The sequence below is a fragment of the Pongo abelii genome, chromosome 10 (genome assembly GCF_028885655.2).
Source record: "Pongo abelii isolate AG06213 chromosome 10, NHGRI_mPonAbe1-v2.0_pri, whole genome shotgun sequence".
Taxonomy (NCBI): domain Eukaryota; kingdom Metazoa; phylum Chordata; class Mammalia; order Primates; family Hominidae; genus Pongo; species Pongo abelii.
Window position 1 is genome coordinate 24,763,853 of NC_071995.2, and position 19,275 is coordinate 24,783,127.

General features: G+C 35.6%; 1 protein-coding gene across 19 annotated transcripts in view; it reads right to left on the reverse strand.

The window, feature by feature from the left end:
* Nucleotides 1-16,943: 16,943 nt before the first annotated feature.
* The window catches only part of SOX5 (SRY-box transcription factor 5), a 1,035,411-nt gene continuing 1,033,079 nt past the window's right edge, over nt 16,944-19,275 (reverse strand). For all 19 annotated transcript variants that reach the window (XM_054526954.2, XM_054526957.2, XM_054526958.2 and 16 more), the window contains one exon: nt 16,944-17,494. In XM_054526954.2, the coding sequence (XP_054382929.1) occupies nt 17,191-17,494 (304 nt within the window). In that variant the 3' untranslated portion in view covers nt 16,944-17,190. The remainder of the gene's footprint in view (nt 17,495-19,275) is intronic.

Genomic DNA, 19,275 nt, shown 5'->3' on the forward strand with positions numbered 1-19,275 from the left:
TGCCTGTTCACTCTGATGGTAGTTTCTTTTGCTGTGCAGAAGCTCTTGAGTTTAATTAGATCCCATTTGTCAATTTTGGCTTTTGTTGCCATTGCTTTTGGTGTTTTAGTCATGAAGTCCTTGCCCATGCCTATGTCCTGAATGGTATTGCCTAGGTTTTCTTCTAGGGTTTTTATGGTTTTAGGTCTAACATTTAAGTCTTTAATCCATCTTGAATTAATTTTTGTCTAAGGTGTAAGGAAGGGATCCAGTTTCAGCTTTCTACATATGGCTAGCCAGTTTTCCCAGTACCATTTATTAAATAGGGAATCCTTTCCCCATTTCTTGTTTTTGTCAGGTTTGTCAAAGATCAGATAGTTGTAGATACGCAGCATTATTTCTGAGGGCTCTATTCTGTTCCATTGGTCTGTATCTCTGTTTTGGTATCAGTACCATGCTGTTTTGGTTACTGTAGCCTTGTAGTACAGTTTGAAGTCAGGTAGCATGATGCCTCCAGCTTTGTTCTTTTGGCTTAGGATTGACTTGGTAATGCGGGCTCTTGATTGGTTCCATATGAACTTTAAAGTAGTTTTTTCCAATTCTGTGAAGAAAGTCATTGGTAGCTTGATGGGGATGGCATTGAATCTATAAATTACTTTGGGCAGTATGGCCATTTTCACAATATTGATTCTTCCTACCCATGAGCATGGAATGTTCTTCCATTTGTTTGTATCCTCTTTTATTTCATTGAGCAGTGGTTTGTAGTTCTCCTTGAAGAGGTCTTTCACATCCCTTGTAAGTTGGATTCCTAGGTATTTTATTCTCTTCGAAGCAATTGTGAATGGGAGTTCACTCATGATTTTGCTCTCTGTTTGTCTGTTATTGGTGTATAAGAATGCTTGTGATTTTTGTACATTGATTTTGTATCCCAAGACTTTGCTGAAGTTGCTTATCAGCTTGAGGAGATTTTGGGCTGAGATGATGGGGTTTTCTAGATATACAATCATGTCATCTGCAAACAGTGACAATTTGGCTTCCTCTTTTCCTAATTGAATACCCTTTATTTCCTTCTCCTGCCTGATTGCCTTGGCCAGAACTTCCAACACTATGTTGAATAGAAGTGGTGAGAGAGGGCATCCCTGTCTTGTGTGAGTTTTCAAAGGGAATGCTTCCAGTTTTTGCCCATTCAGTATGATATTGGCTGTGGGTTTGTCATAGATAACTCTTATTATTTTGAGAGACATCCCATCAATACCTAATTTATTGAGAGTTTTTAGCATGAAGGTTGTTGAATTTCATCAAAGGCCTTTTCTGCATCTATTGAGATAATCATGTGGTTTTTGTTTTTGGTTCTGTTTATATACTGGATTGCATTTATTGATTTGTGTATGTTGAACCAGCCTTGCATCCCAGGGATGAAGCCCACTTGATCATGGTGGATAAGCTTTTTGATGTGCTGCTGGATTCAGTTTGCCAGTCTTTTATTGAGGATTTTTGCAGTGATGTTCATCAAGGATATTTGCCTAAAATTCTCTTTTTTTGTTGTGTCTCTGCCAGGCTTTGGTATCAGGATGATGCTGGCCTCATAAAATGAGTTAAGGAGGATTCCCTCTTTTTCTATTGATTGGAATATTTTCAGAAGGAATGGTACCAGCTCCTCTTTGTACCTCTGGTAGAATTTGGCTGTGAATCCATCTGGTCCTGGACTTTTTTTGGTTGGTAAGCTATTGATTATTGCCTCAATTTCAGAGCCTGTTATTGGTCTATTCAGAGATTCAGCTTCTTCCTGGTTTAGTCTTGGGAGGGTATATGTGTCAAGGAATTTATCCATTTCTTCTAGATTTTCTAGTTTATTTGCATAGAGGTGTTTATAGTATTCTCTGATGGTAGTTTATATTTCTGTGGGATCGGTGGTGATATCCCCTTTATAATTTTTTTTTGCATCTATTTGATTCTTCTCTCTTTTCTTCTTTATTAGTCTTGCTAGTGTTCTATCAATTTTGTTGATCTTTTCAAAAAACCAGCTCCTGGATTCATTAATGTTTTGAAGGGTTTTTTGTGTCTCCATTTCCTTCAGTTCTGCTCTGATCTTAGTTATTTCTTGTCTTCTGCTAGCTTTTTAATGTGTTTGCTCTTACTTTTCTAGCTCTTTTAATTGTGATGTTAGGGTGTCCATTTGAGATGTTTCCTGCTTTCTCTTGTGGGCATTTAGTGTTATAAATTTCCCTCTACACACTGCTTTGAATGTGTCCCAGAGATTCTGGTATGTTATGTCTTTGTTCTCATTGGTTTCAAAGAACATCTTTATTTCTGCCTTCATTTCATTAGGTACCTAGTAGTCATTCAGGAGTAAGTTGTTCATTTTCCATGTAGTTGAGTAGTTTTGAGTGAGTTTCTTAATCCTGAGTTCTAGTTTGATTGCACTGTGGTCTGAGAGACAGTTTGTTAATAATTTCTGTTCTTTTACATTTGCTGAGGAGTGTTTTACTTCCAACTATGTGGTCAATTTTGGAGTAGGTGTGGTGTGCTGCTGAAAAGAATGTACATTCTGTTGATTTGGGGTGGACAGTTCTGTAGATGTCTATTAGGTCTGCTTGGTGCAGAGCTGAGTTCAATTCCTGGGTATCCTTGTTAACTTCCCATCTCATTGATCTGTCTAATGTTGACAGTGGGGTGTTAAAGTCTCCCACTATTATTGTGTGGGAGTCTAAGTCTCTTTGTAGGTCACTAAGGACTTGCTTTATTAATCTGGGTGCTCCTGTATTGGGTGCATATATATTTAGGATAGTTAGCTCTTCTTGTTGAATTGATCCCTTTACCATTATGTAATGGCCTTCTTTGTCTGTTTTGATCTTTGTTGGTTTAAAGTCTGTTTTATCAGAGACTAGGATTGCAACCCCTGCCTTTTTTTGTTTTCCATTTGCTTGGTAGATCTTCCTCCATTGCTTTATTTTGAGCCTATGTGTGTCTCTGCATGTGAGATGGGTTTCCTGAATACAGCACACTGATGAGTCCTGATTCTTTATCCAATTTGCCAGTCTGTGTCTTTTAATTGGAGAATTTAGCCCATTTACATTTAAAGTTAATATTGTTATGTGTGAATTTGATCCTGTCATTATGATGTTAGCTGGTTATTTTGCTTGATAGTTGATGCAGTTTCTTCCTAGCCTTGATGGTCTTTACAATTTGGCATGTTTTTGCAGTAGCTGGTACCGGTTGTTCCTTTCCATGTTTAGTGCTTCCTTCAAGAGCTCTTTTAGGGCAGGCCTGGTGGTGACAAAATCTCTCAGCATTTGCTTGTCTATAAAGTATTTTATTTCTCCTTCACTTATGAAGCTTAGTTAGGCTGGGTGTGAGATTCTGGGTTGAAAATTCTTTTCTTTAAGAATGTTAAATATTGGTCCCCACTCTCTTCTGGCTTGTAGAGTTTCTGCAGAGAGATCAGCTGTTAGTCTGATGGGCTTCCCTTTGTGGGTAACCCGACCTTTCTCTCTGGCTGCCCTTAATATTTTTTCCTTTATTTCAACTTTGGTGAATCTGACAATTATGTGTCTGGGTGTTGCTCTTCTTGAGGAGTATCTTTGTGGCATTCTCTGTATTTCCTGAATTTGAATGTTGGCCTGCCTTGCTAGATTGGGGGAGTTCTCCTGGATAATATCCTGCAGAGTGTTTTCCAACTTGGTTCCATTGTTCCCATCACTTTCAGGTACACCAATCAGACGTAGATTTGGTCTTTTCACATAGTCCCATATGTCTTGGAGGCTTTGTTCATTTCTTTTTATTCTTTTTTCTCTAAACTTCTCTTCTCACTTCATTTCATTCATTTCATCTTCCTTCACTGATAACCTTTCTTCCAGTTGATTGCATTGGCTACTGAGGCTTCTGCATTCATCACATAGCTCTCGTGCCTTGGTTTTCAGCTCCATCAGGTCCTTTAAGGACTTCTCTGCATTGGTTATTCTAGTTATCCATTAGTCCAGTTTTTTTTCAAAGCTTTTAACTTCTTTGCCATTGGTTCGAATTTCCTCCTGTAGCTTGGAGTAGTTTGATCGTCTGAAGCCTTCTTCTCTCAGCTCATCAAAGTCATTCTCCGTCCAGCTTTGTTCCATTGCTTTTGAGGGGCTGCATTCCTTTGGAGGAGGAGAGGTGCTCTGATTTTTAGAGTTTCTAGTTTTTCTGCTCTGTTTTTTTCCCCATATTTGTGGTTTTATCTACCTTTGGTCTTTGATGATGGTGATGTACAGGTAAGTTTTTGATGTGGGTGTCCTTTCTGTTTGCTAGTTTTCTTTCTAACAGACAGGACCCTCAGCTGCAGGTCTGTTGGAGTTCCCTAGAGGTACACTCCAGACCCTGTTTCCCTTGGTATCAGCAGTGGTGGCTGCAGAAGAGCGGATTTTGGTGAACTGCAGATGCTGCTGCCTTATCGTTCCTCTGGAAGTTTTGTCTCAGAGGAGTACCTGGCCGTGTGAGGTGTCAGTCTACCCCTACTGGGGGATGCCTCCCAGTTAGGCTACTCGGGGGTCAGGGACCCACTTGAGGAGGCAATCTGCTCATTCTCAGATCTCAAGCTGCATGTTGGGAGAACCACTACTCTCTTCAAAGATCAGTTGGAAATGCAGAAATCGCCTGTCTTCTGCATCACTCACCCTGGGAGCTGTAGACCGGAGCTGTTCCTATTTGGTCATATTGGCTCCTTCCCCTCAAGGAATCATTTTTATAGACTTGTTCCTTTGCTCCATCATTCTTTTTGTCTTTCAGTTATTTATGCCCATATATTTATTATTGCTTTTTTTTCTAATTTCCTTAAGTTTTATTTATTATTCCCTCTAGCTTCTTGAAATGGAAACTTAAGTCATTTTTCTCATTTCCTCTTTTATAATTTACTTATTTAAGACCATGTACTTCCCTTAAGCACTGATTTAGATGCATTGCATGTTTTGATAGGTCTTATCTTCATTCTAGTTTAGTGAAAATTTTCTAATCATCATTTTGAATTTTTATTTATGATATTATTTAATATCCATGTAGTTGCAATTTTTAAAGTTATATATATTAGTTGTGTATTTTTCATTCAATTCCATTGTGGTCAGAGAATATACTATGAACAATTTCTTTATGGTGCAGACTCTTGTCAATTTTGGCATATCTTCCATAGGCACTTGAAAAGAATTTTGTTTTGTTTTGTTTTGAGACTGAGTCTTGCTCTTTTTGCCCAGGCTGGAATGCAATGGTGTGATCTCAGCTCACTTCAACCTCCGCCTCTTGGGTTCAAGCGATTCTCCTGCCTCAGCCTCCTGAGTAGCTAGCTGGGCACCCACAACCACACTCAGCTAATTTTTCATAATGTTTAGTAAAGAGGGGGTTTCACCATGTTAGCCAGGCTGGTCTCAAACTCCTGACCTCAGGTGATCAACCTGCCTTGGCCTCCCAAAGTGCTGGGATTACAGGCATGAGCCACTACGCCCGGCCAGCACTTGAAAAGAATTTTAATTCTATCATTGTTGTGATCTGAATTCCATATATGTCAAGCAGGTCATGTTTGTTAATTGCATTGTTCAAATCTTCTATATGGTCACTAATTATCTTTCAGCTTGTTCTAGCAGCAATTGAATGAACTGTATTAAAGCCTTCTGTTATGCTGGTGGAGTTGTGTATTTTTTTATTCACTTCTGTGGATTTTATTTGTTTTATATCATTTGCAGTTTTAATATTTAGTATATGTAGACTTTTAAAATTCTCATATCTTCCTATTGGATTGAATATTTTATCATTGTGAAATACATTTATTTATCTTTGGTAATAATTCTATCTCCTATAGTCTGATATTAGTATAGCTACAGTAGCTTTTCTTCATTAATGTTTGCATAATATAGCTTCTTCCATGCTTTTACTTCCAATTATTTTGCTGTATATATATATATATATATATATATATATATATTTTTTTTTTTTTTTTTTTTTTTTTTTCCTAATTTTTGGTAGAGGCAGTCTCACTATGTTGCCCAGACTTGTCTTGAACTGCTGGGCTCAAGTGATCCTCTCATCTTGGCCTCCCAAAATGTTGAGATTACAAGCATAAGCAACCACACCTGACCCCTGGGTTCTGGGTTACATTTCTTGTGGTAGCATATAGTTTTTTTTTTTGTTTGTTTTTTGTTTTTTTAATTGTATTCACTCTGACAAGTTAGACTTCCTTTGGATCAAAATTTTTTATTTCTTTTTTTCACTTCTGTGAATTATTGAGTCGTACATTCTATTTTTGATTAGAGATCACAGCATGCATCACTGACTTCCTGATATTGCTAGAAATTTAGAATCTTTTAAATCCATTTAACCTTTTTCTCTTTCCATTATTATTGTCATGTATTTACTTCTACATTTATTTAAAAATTGAGAAGGCATTGTGTACAGATTCACCTCATTTATATTAACACACATATATTACCATTTTCAGTTCTCTTTATTTATAGCTTCAGTTCCATTTTTCATGTAGAATCATTCCTTTCAGCTTGAAGAAATTTCTTTGGTATTTCTTTTAGTCAGATATGCTAGTGATGAATCCTCCAAGCTTATTTGTCTGAAAATATCTTTATTTCAACTTCATTGTGATAGAGTAGTTTTTGTTGTGTTTAGAATACTAGTCAGACACATTTTCTTGTAGCACTATAAAATTGTGATTTCATTGTTTGTTGATTCAATTGTTTCTATTGAGAAATCAGCTGTCGATCTTATGGTTACTTTTCTGAAGATAACATGTTCTTTTCCCTGGTTACTTTAAAAAATTTATCTTTATCTTTGGTTTCCAGTGGTTTCACTATAATGTTATATGTGGGGTTTTGGTTTGTTTATACTGCTTGGATTACTTGAGCTTCCTGAATCTGTAGAATATCTTTGATCAGTTTTGAAGAATTCTCAACAATCACCAGTTAAAGTACTTCTTGTGATAAATATGTATATTTAAACATTAAACTGTTTTACTTTTCACTAATCTTGTGCTTTTCCGTTTCAGTCTGATTATTTATAATTTCACCTTTTTAACTATTTTTATGATTTTCATCAATTTGCTTGTATATATTAGGTATAGTTGTGTTAAAGTCTTTATTTGCTAACATCAATATCAGTATCATTTGTATATCTGCTTCTAATGTTTGCTTTTCCCTTGATTAATTTTTTAAAATATAAATACATAATTTATTTTAAAAAAATATAATACATTTTATATAAAATAAAATACCTTTTCAGGCATTTTTATGTATTTTTTTAAAAAAATTGATTCCTAAGCATTTTATGTAAAATTAACTACAAAGAACCCATGGATTTAATCTTTCATCAGAGTGGAGTTTCTAACTACACATTCTTATCTAATAAGACTAGGGCAAAGAGCTGATCACTTTAATCTTATCAGGGATTTAGCTGTGTTGAGGCTGATTGGCAGTTTAGTAGTACTCAGGCTTCCTTTATTTTGTCTCAGGACATGATTTTCCCAAGATTTGCTTGTGAACATGGTATTTGTCTCCTTAACCATGAAAGACTACAGGGAATTCAGATCTGCTGTTCCAATGTTCCCAGCCCAACTCTCTAGTATCCTTACTCCTTCAAGATGAAATCTGGCAAATATCAAGAGACAAACTAGCTATATGCTTAAGGTGGGTCCTGTATTTTTGTTTTGTCTTTGTTTTTTAAACAGTAAATGATTTCAGTCTTTCTTTTAGAAGTTTTGTCATACACTACCAGCAGCATTCCACAAAGCCCTACAACTCATCAAATATGTCATCAGTAAAACTAGTCTTGCATTTCAGGTCCTCAAGATTCCAATTTGTCACTTGAGAGCTACACAACTGCTTTGCTGGTTTGCTGTCTACCAGCAGTTGCCAAGGCTTTTATAGCAACACCCAGAATTTGCTTATGCCTTCACTAAATACAAATGGCTAGCAATCATCAGTTTCACTTTGGATGGATTCTTGCTTATCTGGAACTGTGGTTCATCTAGCTCTCATTTCTTCCAAAGCTTTTTAATGCTTTTAAGACACAATTTTTGTAATTTTCCAGCTTTTTCTAGTTCCTAGTAGGAGGTTGGACGTTTGCCACCTACTACATACTATTTGGAAGCAGAAGTCTCAGTAAATATTAAAATGATTCCTGTTTTCATTTGAAATCCTGCATCACTTAGTTTCTGGTTCTTTAATCGTATCTTATATTGTTTTGTTGCTTAATGTGTGTTGGTCTTATTTCCTTGCATCTTACGAACTTTGAGGGAAGGATTATTGTTTTGTATCTTGTATAGACCTATCATTATACTACACATAGCATAATTAAAACTCAATTTAAAACACCTGATAGTTTAAAAAATCTAGTCTGGTGACATGCTATTCATCATAATCACAATTCTTCCAGCTTTATCCTTGTAAATTCTTGTTTAATCATATATCCAGTTATCTATCTATATGTATACTATCTCGCTCTGACCCCTTGCAAATTGTCTTTATTAAACTCTCCTCAAGGACTGATAAACATACACAAAACAAACCTACAGCTTTTGTATATCTATTTACCAAAAAAAGATGGGTATTTGAATTGTTTCTTATCCCTTAAATGTGAAATCCATCTGAGAATTTATGGCAATGAAAGGCTTATTTCTCGTTATAAAGTTGCATGCTTCTTTCAGTTAAGCAATACGAATTGTCTAATTCATGAAGTTTCTTGTTCACTCTAACTGCTATGAAAATAAGAGCTTGATTGGAGTTGTTCTCTTCAGTCAGTGTATATATATACACACACACACTTATGTGTGTGTTATTGTATGTGCAGATATTTGTGTAAACACACGTGCATGTGTGTGTATATACACACATACATACATACACACGTGTATGTTTGTCTAGCGTGTGGATTGCTGTATGATTCCTTATTTCTTACTGTTTACCTTTTTTCTCTTTATTTGTGCTGTGTTAACTGTGTATTTATTGTAAGTCACACCAAATTTTGAAAATGGATAAATGAGCCTATGAATTGACATAACCTAATACAATGAGCTAAGGTACCAGTGACTCATCAGCTTTGGCAAGAATTAGGCTTTTGATTGTCAGATGGACCAGGTTAGCAGCATTCATTTAATATTTGCCAAATATTGAATCATTAAGACAAGAGAAAGACAAACCACAAAATCTCTTAAGGTTCTTTTTTCTTACCATTCATTTTCCCTGATGCTATAATATCAAAACTTGTAGATCTGTGGGATTAGTGGGTTAGGAGGAAATTGATAACTCATTAATGAGTACAATCTAAAATTTTCTCTTTGAAATCTATAGTTAAACGCTATTGTCCCCAAATTGTATACCACCAGAAATTTCAATCCGTTTTCCAGATTTTAAAAAATATCTGCCCAGGAGTTCGAGACCAGCCTGGCTGGTCCATCCCAGCTACCTGGGAGGCTGAGGCACAAGAATTGCTTGAACCCGGGAGGTGGAGACTGCAGTGAGCCTAAATCATACCACTGCACTCCAGCCTAGGCAACAGAGTGAGACTGTGTCTCAAAAAACAAAACAAAACAAAAAAACCCCAAAAATCTTCCCATAGAAAACCAGGTTGCTAATTCTGCTCACGTATGCCTACCCAGTGGAAGACAATGTTGCTAGAAGGATCATTTCCAAATAAAAATGACAATTTGTGTAATTATTTGGGGTCTACTAGTGACTGATTATAGTCCCAAAAAGAAATGTAAGACTAAAGAAACTTACTTAGGTTCATACAACCACAATTTTAAATTTGTACTCTACACGATTGTAGGTTTGAAATACAAGGCAAAACGAATCCTTACTGAGGGCCAATGCTGGAGTAAGTTGAATACAGTCAGCCTTTGGTGTAAATAATTGTCTAAATATGTTCTATGGGTCCCCCTACCTTCTTGCAGGACCACGTGAATTTAGAAAAAAGTTATCACAGCAGTAATTTTTATAAACAAAAGACTTTATTTCAAATATATTTTACAGTTTGTGTGTAATTAGGATTGCTTTCCAGATTGTGAAATTTAAGAATAAATTGAACAAGCAATGTACAAAATAGTGGTGTTTACTTAGGCCTACTGAATTCCTACAATTGTTCTTGTAGCTTTTTTTTTTTCTTTTTAAATTGTATCAGTGGAGACATCAATGATAACACAAATTTTATCCTCTTGGTTATATTTTGAATAGCAACAAAGTACCATTCCATTCCATATTTGTTTGCATCTTTAGAAACTGGCAATAAGGGGAGTAAAAGCTCATGTATCTGGACCTAATTGAAAAATAAGATATTGTTAACAGAGCTGAACCAATTCATTCTTTGTGGTAAAAATAGTTTGCTAAGCAAATTGGTAGAATAACTAAAATTGTAGGACAGATGTTTAGCCTCCTTAAGAAAACATACTATTTTAGAGAACTTTTAGCAATACTATTGCATACACTTTACATACTAATTACAATGCTTACTTATAAAACAGGTCTTCTCAGCTAGCTATTAGATTGCTTTAGAAACTCAAGAAAATAGATTGGATTTTTTTCATAAACATTCTTTAAATCAGACATTGAACTAATTCATGCTTACCTTCACCTCCATTGTTATAACTGAGGTTTCAATGATGATGTGAAGTTATAGAGATGACTTCAGAACTTTTAAATTTGGTAAGAATGACAGTATACCGATTTTAAAAACACATACGTGAACTTCAAACACCAGCAACTAAAATTAGCATAATTGAGATTTTAAAAACAAGGTGTCTTCTTTTCACTATTGCCAGTATTGTTTTTGTTGTTCAAGGCATTGGCAATAGGAAAATAATCTATTATTATATGCTAGTCATAAATATTACATAAGAAACTAAAAAACCAAGAAAAGAATGTTTCCAAGTAAACTTTATTTGGTAGAAGAAAGAGGGTGGCGGTTGGGGCTTTCCACCTTGGTGAGCCAAGTTTCCTAAACAAGCAAGATTTTCCCCATCCACATAATACTTAGCATATCCTGGTAATGTTATTTCCTGAAGAAACATAGGGTGAGATCATGACCAGTGTAGCCATAGGTGGTCTATTATAAACACTGTACAGAATGTTTACTTCTCAACTCCTACAATGGATATTTTCCTTTCAAAGAACCTCAGTTTGTTTTGCAAATATTAAGTAAGTGGGTTGTAGTTTTCTATTTTTGTTGTATTTTTAGTGTTCCACTTGCCTGGAGTCTCTGAAGTCTACTACTTTGCCACGATGGGCAACATAAGACAGGGAAACAAGGAGTGGCAATGTGATTCTGATGGACCAGATGCCCTCCAAACAATAGAGGGATTGGGAGCTCCTTAAAACCTCAAACCCTTGCCTACTTACTGACCCTGTTTCCAGGTTTTCTCAGAGGCCTAAAGAAAAAGTATGGTAGGTAATAGGAGCTGCAGAATTTGACATGCAAACAAAAGGTAGGCAGAGGAAGAGAAAAATATCCCCACCTCCTGGTTGTTTTGGAACATCAGCGTATGCAGAATTATTTAGAGCTGTTAAATAGCAAAAGCTTTGTTCTATCCCCAGAGATTCTGATTCACTACACCTGGGGTTGGGCCCGGGCCCAGGAATCTACATTTTTCACTGCTAATTCTGAAGTAGGTGGTCCGTGGACCAGATTTTGTAAAATACTTCTGTTAAGGGATACAGTGGGCAGTGTTTCTAGAATAAACCCTTTTATATACTTGTATTCATTTGAACCAAATGTTACCTGACCCATTGTCTTGATACCTATTTAGAAAACCCACCCACCCACCTACCCACCCACCCAACCAACCAACCAACCAGCCAAACACCCTTATATGAAACTATTACATATAGAACTATCAAGGTAGAAAAACATATTATGGTGGAAGAGACAAGCAAAAATGGCCATTGAAAGGAAAGGAGACTTCTTGTTTTTAACATTCACTAAAAAAGTTTAAGGTAGAACTCAGACGCTAATGTTAAACAATTCAGAAATATCCATTATTCAAAATGAGATACCAGCGAGGTGAAAATTATTCATAGTTCTTAGTAATTTCATGATCTGAAATTTATAAATCTTCTATACAAACGAAAGGATAAAGCACAATTCTAAAGCATAGAAACCCCCCATCCCCCACCCAAGGATAGTGTCCAGCCAGGGAAAACAACAATATTAAAGGTGCTTTAGACTGTCGGGTTTTCAATTGTGTTGAATCAATTACATATAAGAACAATATCTTTTGACAGTATGGTGAAGCTAGATCTGTCTGAGTGAAATGCATTATATCAAGTCCTGACTGTCTTTCTGGGAATGACCACAGCTAAAAATTAAACCTTTAGTTCTTAAAGTCAACTTCAATAAGAGGGATTATTTATATTAAAAACAAGATTAAATTTCCATACTTTTGTTCTTTTCATAATAAAACTAATAATTACACCCTCATAACAATAATTGTGAAAAGAAACACAGTATAATAGGTAAAGAACACATTTGCTGTTTTTATTGGTGCCTTGCATGGCAGTAATACTGAAAAAGGAGAATGCAAAAAAAATAAAATAAAATAAACAAAAAACAAAAACGAAAAACAGGTTGGTGGCAACCCACATCTTTTTTTTTAAGAGCACATAAACTCCTGTTTTATTTTTATTGTGGCATGAATGATAACATAAAACCAAAAACATGAAAATATACAACTTATATTACACTATGTGTTATGAACAAAATATAAATCTATAACTCTATGTTATATTTACATAATTATTTATTATTTTATTAAATTTCAAGTGAGATGGTAGGTTGCACATACTTTGTTTTAAGCTCCAGGCATTTGATTGTCTCTTTCTTTTCTATTTTTTTTCCATTTTTACTTGTAAAATCCAAAATATTAGAAGGACTAAGAGCTTTAGAGCCAGTGGAGCTATATAAATACTGTTTTAGTGAACCAGTGACGGAAACACTGGGGAGGACAGGAATCAATCAGTAGGAAACTCAACACATCGTCTTCAACCTGGGAAGTTGATAGTTACAGGAAACTTTAAAATTAAATACTGTAAAACCTGGCTAAACCAACAGCTATGCCCTACAAGACGAAGGGATACCTGAACCACTTTAAGTGGCCTTCATAGTTTTCCTTGCAGACCCCGTAAGTTTTATTTTACTATTAATTTGATAGACAAATACCTTATAAACCTGTTTGTAAATATACAGTTGTTTATTACAATTCAATAATTTACCCACTAGAATGAGTGAAAGTGTAATTATTTTTTATGTTTTAAATGTGATATAAGAGGTTTCTTCTGGGAACAGTCACAGCTTCTGGATTAAGAAAATATCTGAAATTGGACCAAAAAATGGTTAATTTTCTTTAAATGAATTAAGGTAAAATTCTACTCCAGAAATCAAATCTATAAAATAGCTTCACCAAAGAAAACTTTCTTATATTTGTTCTTTATAAGAGGATTTGGTTTTAACAATGATGATTATGTTCTTTGGGAGGGATTTTATACACGGTTAACTCTTAACTGCAGATGCCAAATGAACTTTACAAATGGACTTCACTAATTTAGGTATAAATGTACTGAAGAATAGTTTTATATTTTATCCAATTGTAGTAACTTAATCACTAAGTTATTATTAGTAACTATAAATGAGTAACTTTATTTTCTCCAGTAATGTTCTCTTAGATTCATATGAATACAGGACTATTTTTAGAGACACTGACTACAACAACTATAAAAACCAGAATTCTGGCAAGATTATTTCTCAGTGTTGGGGCAAGTGTGTGTGTGTGTGTGTGTGTGTGTGTGTGTGTGTGCATGTGAGAGAGAGAGAGAAAGGGAAAGAGATAAAGTGTGAACAGATAGGTAAGAAAGCAGACAGGAAGGAGACTGTTTTTTAGTTTGATCTTTTGATCTTACTCTCATTTTCTTTATCTTATCTTTTTTGGTCATTATGGGGCACAGAAAAAAAAAGAATACAGGGTTTTAGGATCCTTTACCAAAATTATAAATCAACCAATGCCAAAAAGGCAATGTAGTAACACAGTAAGTTGCTATTCATAGCACCTTTTATCAAGTGACTTCAAAGCACTTTCAACATTAATATAACTATTTTTGCTTTTGTTTTCTTTTGGGGAAAACTAGGGCAAAGAAAATTTGATATCCAGTGAATTAACCATCAGAACAAGAGAACAGAATGCAGGGCTATGAACTTGCTTTTTGTTTCGGTTCATGCACAGTTTAGTCTCGGACATAAACCTAACTAAAATCAAATTTTGAATTTCAGCAGTTAAAAGTCACCATTAACAATTTTGTTTTCCCCTTCAAATAAAACAAAATATAACCAAAAAAAGACCAAACACCAAGGTGTTGTCAATTCACCGGTAAGTGTGTTAGAATTGGTTTCAGCCACGAATGCCTTCAATGGCATCTACCTGGAGCTAAAACAAAGTATTCTTGTAGCCCAAACTCATGAAATGAAAACAAAGCATCTTTCATAACATGGTGTAAAGTAAGTATCCAGCAAACGTGAGAGGTGAACCCACATAAATCGGAAGGAATTTGTTAACAAAGACAGAGAACAAATTTTTTAAAAATCTGTTTTCACATTGTACGTAAAAATGATATAAAAACAAGTGTCTATTTTTTCCTTATCCAGAGTGCTTAAAAACAAAACAAACAAAAACAAAAAAAAAATTGGCTCTAGATGACTGTGGCAATTAAATAACTAAAATGAGTGATGAGAGCATAAGTTAATTAAGATTGAACACGACCCTCCTAGTAATTAATTCACTCCTTTGTTTTAAACATAGAACTGATATTGTTGGGGCCAAAATTCTTAAAAAAGAGAAAACTTATGGAAGGAGAAGTAAAATTGTGGGTAAATATGTGTGTGTGTGTGTGTATATATATGTGTAAATATATGTATATATATCTATATATATATATACATATACATACATATATGAGTTGTTGGAGATGGAAATTTGTTTTAAATATCTAACAGCTTATTGGCTGCGCTTCCAAATCAGAGCAGAATAAAATAGAAAGGGAGAAATAAAATAAATTATACATAACTTACTAATCTGGGAACAGCTGACCATTATTATTATTATTACTATTATTATTATTATTTTATCTTCATCATCATTATTACAACACTAGCAAAAAGAGGCAGTTCAAATGAAAATAAAGTCATCAAAAACAAACAGAAAAACAAACAAAATGAAATCTCTGACATGCAGGATATGATCAGCTCCTCCAAGCAAAACCCCAGAGCAAGTCTTCTGAGAGAGAGGAAAATAAAAGGGATTCTTTATTTATATGTAAAAATCCAACTTTAGGGTGGTGTTTCGGGGGGTGAGATAGGAAAATGATGACTGGAGTGAAAACTATAGCACATCAAGCTACTAGTTGCAGTATTTACTATCTGATACTTCAATACAAATAATGGCAATTGACTTGAAATGATTTTGCATTTATTTGTACAGGCCCTACAACTGCCTTGGCATTTGGCTGGCAAAATCTACATAAGCAGTCCCATCACATTCAGTTGTTGCTCTTTGCAAATACTCTGCTCAAACCAAAGTTGGACTTCAGTGGATTCATCTGACAGCAAGGGAAGAGCAGTGGCAAGGATCCCTGGGTGCAGCCAGGCTCCATTTTGTTGGGCTGCAATGACTTTTAATTAAATCCTACTTTTTATGGCATGAACTACATATGGCCCACACTTCTGAAATGCTAAAGGCCTCCACCTCATTTCATGGAGGGGTGAAAAATACCTTATAAAATCATCAGTTTCATTTCCTGATCGGGAAAGGATGGAATGTTGAAGAAATAAGCTAATTCTATTTGTCTGAAAAATGGCCAAATATATTCAATGAAAACAATGATTGTTTTGCTCGAAATATCAACAGGAAAAACAAAAATCACTAAAAGTGGCAAACGTTAATGGAACCAACTGACCAGGGAGAAAGGACATCTGGGAGCAGTTTGCTAGTCGCTTCCATGTTATACATGCACACCTCTATTACACAGGGCCACCTGATCCATCCAATAATAATCATATTAGACATTTAAAAATATAATTTCTGAGCCCTATACTTGGTTAAGTTGTCATTTGAAGTGCAAAGTCAAGGTCAAGATTATTTCTAGACCAGTCACTTGGGAGGATGTGGGATTTCATCCCCAGATGTGGGTTTAACTCACAATGGTCCAACGTTATTCCTATTAGTACCATAATCACACACATACATACACACAAAAATCCAAGATCAGAAAATATTTTTCTCTAAGTTTCTTATGTCTCTCTCTCTCTCTCTTTTCACCTGAGAACAGCACCTACAGTTTCCATTAAAAAAAAAAAAGTCGTCAAATCTCACCAGCTGCTGGTATTTCAGGTTTTTCAAGGGATTGTCTAAGATTTAACACTGTCCTAACTTAAGAAGGAAAAGGAAAAAGTAAAGGGAAAAAAATGAACTTGGTCAACACTTCAGTACAAATTTGGCACTTGCTCAAAGATGTAGTGTGGTGTGCAACAGATAAAGTCCTCTAAAGAAAATAATTGCTTATTTTGTGGTGGATAGCAAGGAAGTTAAAAACAGGCTCTTTTTCCCTCTTCCCCCTCATGCACAGACTTCCATCTTTAAAGTATAGAGATGGAGAAGGTGGAGAGAAGTAAAGAGAAATTCATTTTTCTTTTTTTTCTGTCAGGTGCATTACAAAGAAAAAAAAAATGAAAGAAAAAGAAAAGGAAAAAAACCCAGAAACCCCAAAAAACAAAACAAAACTTATTTCTTTTTAAAAATTGTAGCACAAAACAACAAAACACATTCACAAGCCACTTGTTGGCACTGTGTACCTGAGTGAGAATTTCTAGAACATTGTAGAACAAACAGCCATAAAGTTTATTTAAAAAAAAAAAAAAAAAGTTGACGGGTAAGACTTCAGTGCTTGGATGTAGCAGCTGAATTACTGGCATTATTTTACCCATAGCTTATTTCAATCTCTTGTTGTTGATATTGTTGTTTGCTTGTTGTATTTTTTTTTTTTCTTTCCAAGCCTTTTGAGGCTGAGGTCTATTAGTCAGCTGATGTCCCAACTATTTAAGACTAACAGTTAAAGTAACAGTCAGTGTATGAGAAAGTTAATGTGCTTGGCCACTGGTAAGGATGAACCAGTTAGGGCTTCTTTAAGTCCTAAGGTCACAACAATCTTTTGACCCTTATCAGTTGGCTTGTCCTGCAATATGGTTTTCACTGTCACTCCCATAATCTACATCTGGATCATCCTCTTCCTCGTCGTACTCATCATAAATTTCTCCATTGATGTCCTCGGCCTGTATCTCTTCTTTGATATGTGGCTCCTCTCCTTTCACACCATAAGTGCTCTGGATAACAGGCATCCCAGGCTCTGGGCTGCTAGACACGCTTGAGTGCTCCGAGGGCAGGTGAGGGGAGGGCATTCCAGCCATGGCGATGGCTCCAGGGTACACAACACCGGCAGTGGCAATGGGGATCTGTGCTTGTTGCCTGTCAAGAAAGGAATTTCCAAAAAGACATCGTGGGTAAGTGAACAGTTAGATGTGGACTTTACTACATAATTAATTTGCTCAGCAATGTCCAATTCTAAGGTACTAATTTTATCTAACTGCCTAACATTTTTCAAACTGTATCCTACTTTGACTTTAATACCTTGTTTTTCTTTCTTTTTTTTTTTTTTTTTTTTTGAGATGATGGCCAGGCTGGAGTGCAATGGCGTGATCTTGGCTCACTGCAACCTCCCCCTCCAGGGTTCAAGCGATTCTCCTGCCACCACACCTGGCTAGTTTTTGTATTTTTAGTACAGATGGGGTTTCACCATGTTGGCCAGGCTGGTCTCGAACTCCTGACCTCAGGTGATCCACCTGCCTCGGCCTCCCAAAGTGTTGGGATTACAGGCATGAGCCACCGCACCAGGCCTAATACCTTACTTTTATGTAGTGCTTTATAGAGTACAAGACATTTACATGTGTTGTCCATCTTATTCTTAATCCTGTTTTGTTACTACTGTTTTATTAAAAAACTGAGGTGCAGAAAGATGAAGCAGAAGAACCCAGGTCTTTAATTCCAAGTTCATTTTTCCTTCACTATATCATGCAGAAATAGTATTTTTCCCTAGAATTAAATCTAAAGATAATTAAATTTTAATGGGAAAATCCTAAAGCATTAGCATTCTCAAAATAAAACTTTACTGCCCAGAACACACCAGAGCTGAACAAATTCACACTGTCCACTGAGTCTCTGAAACAGTTTTGGCCTCGTAGGGATAGCAAGCAGAAGCAGCTTCATGGATGTACAAACTGTGCAACTGCACTAAGGTCCCATACTTGGTTTAAAGTTGTGCTGCCACAGACTTGAAATTCTTAATAACTTTTTAACAAGAGACCCTGTCTCCTCATTTTTGCATCTGGTCCTATAAATAATGTAGATGGTCCTATTGGAAGGGATGAATAGATGATGTAGCATTTATGCTTGTTTTTATTCATTCATATGTTTACTATTTGCCCAAGAACTGTTGGGCTTTGTGTTTAGCTTTGTGAGGAGTCATGTGCTTGCATACAAATCACAGACCACTGGACAGAGCATGCAGCCTCTTCCAGGGAACTGGAGGGGACAGAGCAGATTTGGAAAGGTTTTATGAGTCCTTCTCTGCCCATATTTAGAGCACTGTTTATTATTCTAAGAAGCTCTTAGAAACTAACTTCTGTTTCAAATATGAACAACTTTATTTTGGGTTTTTGAGAGAATTCTATAGAAGCAATGCATTTCTGTAGCACATCTACAACACTGTCAACAACCTTGCCATGGGAGCATTGTAAAACATCTCGGAGCTGCGTTCTCAATTCAGAATGAAACCTCCTGTTCACAACCTTGTTATGCCCTAAATATAATCCCTAGCTTGTGTGATCCACAAAGGCCACACATGTACCTTGATAGCTCACTAACCGCTCTATATTTAGAAATAAGTATTTTTTCTTTTGAAATGATTTTTATTTTGTATTGTCTCAACAAAGTTGTTAGTTTTAGAATTTATCATGGTGAAGCTTAGGAAGTAATGCAAACCAATGAAGAGAAGAACCAGTTATACTTCTAAGTTTTTAGTAGAAAACTTCAAAATCATTTACTTGTAGATATCTTGTTTTTAAACCAGTTGTTAACAAATCTCATGGTAGAGCTAGGAACTTGCAGTGGATTCATATGGACATATCTTTCAAGATCATGTGGGAGACTATTTGTCTCTGAAAATACTGTGAGCTCAGATTCTTTTTCAA